Genomic DNA, 10,024 nt, shown 5'->3' on the forward strand with positions numbered 1-10,024 from the left:
GTGTGCATGCGTGCCCAAGATCCCAAGAGGAGAATGGAGGAGAAGGGATTGCGGCATGACTATCCCCCCTGGGGGGTGATTTCTCGCTTTCTGTCTCTATGTCTCTCTGTCTGTCTGGCGAGCACACGCGCCCTATAGCAAAAACCTCTCAAAAATAAAAAAATTCTAAAACTCAACAACAAAAAAACATGACTTCTAAAATATGCGTGAAGGACTTCAGTAGACATTTGTTTGAGGTATGCCGGATGGCCAGTAAGCCCATGCAGAAAGACAGAGAGGCCCAGCAGCACTAGTCAGAGGGAAATGGGAATCGAAGTTGCAGAGAGAGAGTTTACACCTGCTGGGATCGCACCGCTAAGCAAAAACAGTATTGTTGAGGGTGTGGGGAAATCGAACCCCTCGGGGGCTGTCATAGGAAGGGAAAATGGTGCAGCCATTGAGGAAACTATGGCAGATCTTCAAAAAAAAAATTAGGTGGGTTTTACCTGTGACCCAGCAATTCCACTTCCCTGTATGTATGTGTTTGAGTTCTTTGTGTTAGTAATGCTACCTGAGTTGGTGTAACTGATGGAGAAGAGCAGCTTATTTAGCTCCTGGTTCGGGGGACTCCGGCCAGGGGCCACACCTGGTGCGGATCTTCTTGTCGTGGGACCCCCACGTGCAGCACAGAGCAGCACTTGGCGAGAGCTCAAGATGGAGAAAGCCAGCATCAACACGTTGACAGTGTTTGCACTTCCAACTCGGAAATAGGTGTAAGTTCATGGAAGATGAAATTAAAGTATGAGTTTACATTGGAGCAAAAAAATGGAAATCTATGCATAGTTTTTTCATAATACACACTTCCATGATTTTTTTAAAATACATTTTTTGGGGGGGTAGAGCTTTTTGCCTTAGGGCATGTGCACTCACCAGAGAGAGAGAGAGACAGAGTGAAAAGGAAAGTGAAAAATCAACCCCTAGGGTGATTTTTTTTTTTTTTTTTTTTTTTTGCCGTGTTTCTGATTTCTTTGTTTATATTTTGTATTTAGAGTATATTTTATCAGTGCTTTCCAGAGCAGTCTCGAAGCTCTCTAAAGAACTACTTTATATTCCTAAGGTTTCAAAGAGCAGGGGAGCAAGTCACTAATAAAGTTGAGATCTTTTGATCTGAGATCATTAGGAAAAATACATCAAAAAGCGCTCCTCTTCTTTGACTTCTAATCTGCAGCTGAGTCTCCCATTTCTGTAGTCCAGCTCGGAGCACAGCCTCCGGATTGGCAATTTCCACATCTCATCTCATATCAAAGATTGAGTCGTTGGCGGGCAGGTCTCTGTAAAGCACCCATCTGCAGAGGCCCCTGCTTGGCATTCCTTCGCCAGCCCTGAGCCGCATTTCTGACTGCCTGCGGGAGGGGGGGGGGCTGAAGTCCCGGCCAGCCCTGCGATGTGGCTGACGGCCGGGGCCGGTAGTGGTGCTCATCCTCCCAACAGACCCAGCCCGGTGAAGGCCCGGGGACAGGCGGCCCGGCAGAACCTAAATGCATGTCACCTGCCTCCAAGCCCCTGCTCTTGTTTAACCGCGTCTGTCACTCAGCAGCGAGCCAGGGCAGGTGTGCTCAGGTGTGAGGCCCACTGAAGCGCCCACTCCCTGTGGCTCGCTCATTAGAGAGCATCTCATGGCCAGCCATGGTGGCCCTCAGCTCCAAGGAAAGTGGTGGGCAGGGTGGCCTTAGTCTGCTTCCACCTGTTGACTTGAGCGGTTGGCCCCAGGGAGAGGGCGGGGAAGCACCTCTGGGGTTGTAGCAGTTCCTGCCTTCATCAGCTGTGTGTGCCACAGGCGTCAGGGACTTACTACTGGGAAGTACGTCCAGGGTCCTGGACGACATGGCTTCTGTGTTCTTACTCGGAAGTGGGGCTGGGGTGCGGGGTTGTGCGAGGAAGTGTAAAAGGAGGGGGCATTGCTAGACTCCGTTGTTCGTGGGAAGAAGCGAGGCATCTTTGCCCGTTTTCTTTCCCAAAGATTTTTTGTAGTTTATTCTTTTTCCTTCGGGGCTACTAGGAATGTTTCTCTTCCTAAAGGGCCAGCTCATCCTCCCCACCCACCCACCATGGGGCCCTCAGGCCCTCCCGCTCAGGAATGAGGTCTTTCTCCTCGGAACAGCTTTTACATTTAACTTTTTTGAAGGTAGGAAATTAAGATCTGGATACTGCAGTAGCTTTTAGTAATAGCCTCATAAAAATAAGTAAAATGTATTTTTAAATTTGAACAAAGTATCTTAAACTTAAAATTATCTAACATCTTTAAGATATAAAAGGTTGACATCTTTAAGATATAAAAATAAACACTGTATTTGATTTTTATGTTTTTCCCTCCCACAGCCAGGTGGTATAAATACCTTAATTCATAGCACTTTCTAGCTAGTGACTATAAATCAGCTTTCACTTTCCATGTATTTTTTTTAAGGTTTTTGCCATAGGGCTCATGCACTTGCCAAAGAGAAACAGAGAGAGGGAAAGTGAGAGACCATCCCAGTGTATGTGTGGGGGGTGACAACACAGCCACACCGCAGTCCTTTCTCCTCCATTCTCTTCTTGGGATTCTGGGCACACATGCACACGTGCCAAGCTTGATTTTCAAGCCACCGAGTCCAGGACACCAACCAAGATCGACCATGAGAGAGTCCAGCACCTTAGCCACCACACCACCTGCTGGCCCCATGTAATTTTTTTAATTTAATTTTTCCTAGAAAAAAGATTCCTAGAAAAACCAGTGTTTAGGGATTTAAATTCGTAATTCTCCCTATTGGTAGTAAGGGAAGTTGAACAAGCCTTCCAACCAATGAATTAGGATTATGTATTACTTGAAAAGCCATTACCCTTCCAACCAATGAATTAGGATTATGTATTAATTGAGTAGCCATTATTTAAAAATAAAAAAGAAAGAAAGAATAAAAAAAAAAAAACTGGGCTGCTAGGATGCTACATGTGATGCAGATACTAAAGTAACTAGAAAATAGAAGGTGGGGGGACCAGCAGTTAGCATAATGACTATGTCGCTGGACTCCCATGTAGTAGACCGCGGTTCAAGTCCCAGACCCAGTAGTTTAAACTCACACCGGGCGCGTGTGCATGCGTGCCCAAGATCCCGAGAGGAGAATGGAGGAGAAGGGATTGCGGTGTGACCATCTCCCTGGGGGGTGATTTCTCTCTTTCTGTCTCTCTCTCTCTGTCTGTCTTTCTGGCAAGTGTATGTGCCCTATAGCAAAAAAATAAAGAAAAGAAAAGAAAATCGAAGGTGGGCAGGTGGGTATAAAACAACCCACAGAATTGGGGATACCAGTCGGAGAAGGCCAGAAGCTAAAGTTCACGGGGACATACGCACATGCTTCTGGGTGCCCCTCTCAGAATCATCTGTAGGCCGTCTGGCTGTGGCCGTGGCCTCCAGTCCTGTCCCGTAAGCGATGGGATCTCTGCCTAAAAGTTACTGAGAAATGAAGATTGCAAAGAGCCGGAAAAGGTCCAGGCTTTTAACGCACGCTGACAGCCAAACAGAACGCTCTTTCCGTTTGCAGGGTTTTTTTTTTTTAGTGTCATTTTAAGTTGCAGCTTCTGGCCAATCAGCGCGCTCCATGCCTGCTGACATCACGAAGCAGCCAGTTCCCTCCAGCTGCAGAGAGCTTCAGTTTGTCTTTTTTTTTAAACTAAAATGGAGGCTGGTTTCTTGCCTTAAGGAGTACACTGCCTTTCCCGCTGAAGTCTAGATGTTGACATGTAATAAAGCGGGCAGCAGGATGGTGGTGGATGCGGCCAACTCCAATGGGCCTTTCCAGCCCGTGGCCCTTCTCCATATTCGAGGTAAGTGACTGTGTCTCCTGCCTCGGAACCTTCCGTGGGTAGCTAATAAATGGCTATTGTGCTTCCGAGAAGAGAAGCGGGAAGTCCTCCCCAGCAGAATTCGCTCCGTTTCGCGGCAGACTTGGGCAGAGGAGGTGGGGTGTGCCTCTGCAGGTTGGCATTTTACGAACTACTTACGGATCCTGAGGCTGAGAGAGGCCTTGCTCGGTTAGTTCAAAGCTGGTTTTTCTGCTTTCTGCTCGCTCGCCCATCCCCCTTTCAGAGCTGTGCTGATGTCAAAGGATGTGAAGTCACTACCCGGGGAAGGTATTGGGTGGGGGAGGAAGGAGAGGCGGGCCCGGCCGAGCCTGGTCAAGTTGTCCGTGCGCAGAGTTTCTGTTACATCTGTGTTGCTTAATACTGCAAAGGTTTCCTCGGGGACACCTCTGAATTAAAGAGGAAGACAGGGAATCTGCGGAATCGATTGGGAAAGAACTGCTGTAAAATTTAAAAGAATTATTTTCTTCTCGCAGCGGAGCCTAAAATACGCTTGTGCTTTGAAATACCAAAAGCTATTGTGGCTCGTAATTTCAGAAACGCTAGTGTTTGCATAGAATATTAGGACATTTGCATTTAAATAGGTTCCAGGCTTGCCACTTGACCTTAAAATTTTAAATGGCAACAAGTTCTCTATGTGTATTTCGATCACATTTTAGTAATTCCAGCTTGCCTCACAGTTGATTCACATTTCGGGTTCGAAATCCGGCTTGGAGGCACAGCTTCTGTGATTAGTAGTGGTTATGTTAAACTGTGGGGGCTGGTAGTAGCACGCCTGTTCTCAGATGGTATTTAAGATGCATGTCCTGAACATTTTGGGGTCATAATTTAGGGAACTAGAGATCGATGTCAAGCTTCATCTAATCACTTCAATTTTTTATCACAGCCATGCCCTTAAAAACAGCTTTAACTGTCAGGCTCTTCTCTAAGGACCCGTGTTAAGGAAGGGTGGGGGCGAGGTTCCTAGTGACTAACAGCCTCTGTGACTAAAATGCCGGACGAGATTTTTCAGATCCCTGGGTGTCCCCGGGAAGATCGCAGCACACGAATGCCCGCCCGCTCTGTTGGAATAAAATGGGTGCCGCTCTCCTCCTGGCCCTGTTTGACGAAGCTGGTGGGGGCAGACCTCCACACGCCCAGGTCGTAGGTGGGCTCTGAGTCTCTGGTCTCACCGTGCACCCAGGAAGAGCAGAGGTTACTGGAGATGAAGTGCGGGTGTTTTAGTACAGGACCAGGTGGGCGGAAACGAAAATGTAGTTGTTTGGGTTCAAGTTAGTTCTTAAACACTAGTTAGCAGTAAGATCATTTGATTGCATATAAAATGTAAACTGCTCACTTTTAAGACATCTTTTCATAAATAACATCTTTTTGGTTAATGTACTAGCCATTTTTTGAATTAAAAATTTATTCTGAAATAGAATCATTTGACTTTATATCTTACACTCCATTTAAAAATATATATATATATATTAAGACTGTTCCAGCCTGTTTGGCTTTCTTGCTGTGGGCTGACTGTGTAGTTTGGCTGGCTGGGTGAGTGAGAGCGGGGATTTATATTAACCTGAAATAGACCCGAGTTTTTAGGGAGGGATAACCCTTAGGGACCGAAGACTGCTCATTGGGACAGTGGAGGTAGTTCCTAATTTCAAAACTAGGAGGACACCTGATTACTCAGAAGGCCTTTTTTGAAGCAAGCATGTTAATGTGGGGTTTAGCAGAATTTGTTTCATAGATTGGGCTTTTAGACTTTTGGTCAATTTAAGATCCAGTTGGCCCGCAGGTGCTGGGGGTCCTTAAAATGACCTGAGGCACAGCCCTGCCCCCAGATGCGGGCGCTGGCACAGGACAGACGCTGGAGGGCTGGGCAGGAAAGGGCTCAGTGCTGTTGCTCACTGGGTGTGTGCGCCGTGGGTGCACCTGGTGGCAGTGCCCGCGCTACCCGCCCCATTGGGGTGGCGGGGGAACGCCTTTCAAGCAGAAGAGAGACAATGTGCCCAAGGTCGCCCATAAGTGGTGAGTCCAAGCCCAGAATCCAAACCCAGACTGTTTTTATTTTATTTGGAATCTTTTTTTAAAATATTCATTTCAAAAATAGAAATTTTGGCTGTTTGTTTGCTACAGGATTACAAGAATCTTTTCTTCCTGGGGCCCTGTCATGTAGTCAGTTCATGACAGTTTTGCACCCAGGTTCACTTCTTACTTGTTTGCTAACTGCGTCGATACAGACCACGTGCCAGGCAGGGCCCAGCGGCGTTCTCAGTGTGCAGTGCACCGAGGGTGAGGCTGTCAGGGAGGCCAGGGAGTGAATGCGACCAGTAAACTGCCCATAACCCCAGCTGGTTTGGTGATTACTGCCACTAGATCGACCAGACCTCGTGGCTCGTGGCTGACACGGCACGTTAGCAGACCCTGACAAGAGCGAGGGTGAGCGGGACGTACTTTTATAACATGGTGCAGACCTTTCGGCCTGTGGGGAGAGCGTCCCTGGGACTCGGTAACTGTAAATTTAGCTGGATGACTCAAGTGTCGTATTCAGCACCGTCCAAGAGGACAGTCTGTGATGGTGGGGATGTTCCTGTCCATGCTGTCCACGCTGGGAGCCACTGGCCACAGATGGCTGTCAGGCACTTAAAATGTGCAGCCGAGAATCTGAAATCTTAACTTTTTTTTTTTTAATTTGCTCTAAGACACACGTGCTTAGTCAGAGAGAGGGAAAGTGAGAAAACAATTTTGGGGAGGATGATCACACTGCAATTTCTTCTCTATTCTCTCTGGATTTTTGGGCACTCACCCACACAGGCCCAGTGTGTTTTTCAAGGCACAGGGTCCGGGACTTGAACCACGCAGCCGTCCATGTGGGACCCAGCCACCTTTAACTACCACACCACCTCACTGGCATTTTAAAGAGACCCACACGTCTAGTGACTGTTGTATTGGACAGCGCAGTTCTAGACTGAAGCTGGCAAACCTAGAAAGAGGCCAGGCTGAAAATACTTCGGGCATCGTGGGTGAAAGTAGCCATAGGCAGTAAAGGAGCAGCGTCCCCGGAGTCCCGTAAAGCTGTATTTGTAAGCACAGGCAGGCCGGTCCCGCCATAGCCCTGGACTGTCGTGGCTCCTCCAGTTGCTCGTGAAGAACGGTAAGCATGTTCCTGTAGGCTTCTAGCCTTAGTGCTGCTTCCTTGCATGGAAGGCTGGGTGGTGTGAATGCCCTGTCTGGGGCCTGTTAGTCCTTCTCACCTGCCCTTGAGTTCGCCCTTCAAGAGCCAGGTAAGGCAGTGAGAGCAAAGCCAGAAAGATGTTAGTGGCCTTAGAGCCAAGCAGGTGGCATGGTGATTGGGGCACTGGACTCCCACATGGCCAACTGCGGTTCAAATCCTGGACCTGGTGACTCGAAACTCACACTGGGTGTATGTGCGTGCATGCCCAAAGTCCTAAGAGGAGAATGGAGGAAAAGGGACTGCAGCATGGCCATCCCCCTGGAGAATGGGCTCACTTTTTCTCTCTCTATCTTTCTCTTTCCAGCGGGTGCACAAGCCCTGTGGCAAAAATCTCTCTCAAGAAAAAAGATGTTAATGGCCCTGACCTCTCCCAGCTGGCCTTTATTCTGGGCCTCTGGAAAGTGGCTCCCTGCTCCCACTGCGTTCTAGTCATCATTAAACCTACCTGGCTAGTGAGGTTACTCCGGAGCCTGCCACAAGTGATGACCAAAAAGGAAGGAGCCTTCCAAAGCTCAAATCAGGGACCCTTTCTGTCTGCGTTAACTGCATCAGCTCAGCTCAGGAGTTTCCTTGTCAAGCGTCTGTGTGTGGTGTGACTGCAGCTCCCTGCTAGGTGGCCTCAGAAGCACCCTCAGACTTGGGACCAGCAGTTGGCGTAATGGCTATCTTGCTGGACTCCCATTTATTCGACCACGGTTCGAGTCCTGGACCCAGTGGCTTGAAACTCACGCTGGGCGTGTGTGTGTGTGCCCAGGGTCCCGAGAGGAGAATGGAGGAGAAGGGATTGCAGTGTGGCCATCCCCCTGGGGGGTGATTTCTTGCTTTCTGTCTCTGTCTGTCTGTTGAGCGCTCGTGCCCTATAGCAAAAACCTCTCAAAAAAAAAAAAAAGAAAAGGAAAAAAGAAGTAGCACCTCAGACCTTACTGTGGTGCTCCTGTACTGCCGTGCTCCTCCCGCCCTCCTGGCGTGGATGTAACCAAGGTAACAGGCTCTCCAGGGGAGCATGTTTGCGTTGTCTCCATACATCTTCGTTACTTAGGTATACCCTTGAACTTGAGTTTAATGTCTGCTCAGGAGGTTTTTGCCTTGCAGCAAAAACCACTTCCTAGAATTTCTTCATTAAAACATTAATTATGTAGAGGAATGAGAGTTGAAAAATAGAGAGCTAGGATTATTAGTCAAGAAAAGGGTATGTTTTCAAAGCAAGGAGAAGGACAGACTCAGGGACAGTGGTCTTGGTACTCAGAGTGCCCCAGCCCGCAGCACCCCCAGCTGTGAGGAGCTTGGCGGATGCTTACTTGTTACCCCACCCCTGCCTGCAGAGTGCACAGGGCAGGTCCTGGTGTAGCCCCTCCCCAAGGTCGCCCAGCCTGCAGGGCCCAGTTCAGAGCTGCTGCCATCTGGGCCCGCTCCGTGTGCCCAGAGGACAGCAGCATTTCTGAGCACCTCGAGTGCTGGGCCTTGCCACACCCTCTGCTCGCCCTAAGAATCTGCCCAGTACAGTGAGGCTTTTTCATTCTCTTTTTTTTCCTAGAAGAGGGAGGGGAGCCCTTGCCCAGGGCCACAGAGGATGCAGTGAGACGCGTTAGAGCTTCCCTCCAGTCTCTCCTCTGCACGTCTCCATGTTGGGAGGTGGGGGTGAGCTGGAAGCCACCGCAGGGCATGCACATCCCAACAGCTGCAGTTTTCTGTGAAGGGTTACACATCTGAGCATCTACGGTTCAGAACTTACTTCGGGTTTGAATCGGAGCTTGTGAAGGTGTTTGCAGGGCATTCGTGTTGTGGGCAGAGAGGGCTGACCAGCCGGGCCCCACTGTTCCGCTTCACCTGCCGTTCTGCCCCGGACTGATGGTTCTCACTTTGCTCACCTCCTGCAGCCCCTCGCAAGCATCCCAAGGGCAGGCCTGTTGGACTTGCTCTCTCCCTCACCAGCATCGTCCCTAGAGTGTACGCAGCAGTCGGCGCCGGGCGGGGTAATAGCCCTTTCTCTGAGCAAGCTCCAGCTAGACCCCTCTGATGTCTCAGTGGGTCAGTGCCTGTCGGGCACAGGAGAGGCCGGACAACAGGGCTGGTGAGAAAGTAGAGCGAGGCCACCAGCACTCGGGCCCTGCTCAGGCTGCGTCCCCTGTCCCTGTCAGACACACCTGGAGAACTAAAACGTGAGGTGGGGGCCGGCAGGTGGCGTGGCAGTTATGGGTGCTGGACTCCCACGTGGCCGACTGTGCCTCAAGTCCCGGACCTGGTGGCTTGCTTTCTCACTTTCTCTCTCTCTCACTCCATCCCTCTCTGGCCAAATTAAAATAAATAAATAAAGTTAAGTAAAATAATTCTTAAAAAAAAAAAAAAGTGAGGTGAATAGATTTTCTCGCTACTACACTTCACAAAGAAAAAAGTCTTTTTAATCTTGGAATGACATTGGACAAATTATACAGGGACAAACTGCAGCAAATTAAAAGCCTGGTTTTATTCTAGATCCTTGAATTATTTACAGAAACCCTTCTCTCTCTCTCTCTTTTTTTGTAGTTGTTTTGTTTTGTTGTTAACATTCAATCACTGTGTATCATTACAGCAATACCACATGAATTTTCCCATCCTGAATACACTGTATTTGGTCAAAGATATTACCATACACATTATCATCAACAGATAATATTCCATTTTTGTGTCCCTTAAATGTTTTCCTTTTTTCTCTTTACTCTTCCCTATAATGATTAAGTGCAGTGAGTGAGGTCCGATCAGATCCTTGTTCCGGAAATGTGGATCAGGCCTTCAGGGTGCACTGCGGGCACTGGAACGTTGAGGACAGAGCGGTGCAGGGCGCCCTGGAGCTGTGGCTGATCTTCAGGGTGCACTGAGGGCAGCTGCAACGTTGAGGACAGAGCAGTGCGGGGCGCCCTGGAGCTGTGGCTGATCTTCAGGGTGCACTGCGGGCAC

General features: G+C 49.0%; 1 protein-coding gene across 7 annotated transcripts in view; it reads left to right on the forward strand.

Moving 5' to 3' along the window:
• Positions 1-10,024, forward strand: part of PPP2R5C (protein phosphatase 2 regulatory subunit B'gamma) — a 196,130-nt gene that overhangs the window by 45,479 nt on the left and 140,627 nt on the right. The window contains exon 1 of one of the 7 annotated variants that reach the window (XM_006159992.3): positions 3,635-3,834. The exons of 4 other annotated variants lie outside the window; for them this stretch is intronic. In XM_006159992.3, the coding sequence (XP_006160054.1) occupies positions 3,741-3,834 (94 nt within the window). In that variant the 5' untranslated portion in view covers positions 3,635-3,740. Of the gene's footprint in view, positions 1-3,634; positions 3,835-10,024 lie in introns of those variants that run through there. 2 more of the 7 variants (XM_027776362.1, XM_006159994.3) reach the window with 2 other exon arrangements.

This window comes from Tupaia chinensis, unplaced genomic scaffold (genome assembly GCF_000334495.1).
Source record: "Tupaia chinensis unplaced genomic scaffold, TupChi_1.0 Scaffold000671_1, whole genome shotgun sequence".
Classification (NCBI taxonomy): domain Eukaryota; kingdom Metazoa; phylum Chordata; class Mammalia; order Scandentia; family Tupaiidae; genus Tupaia; species Tupaia belangeri.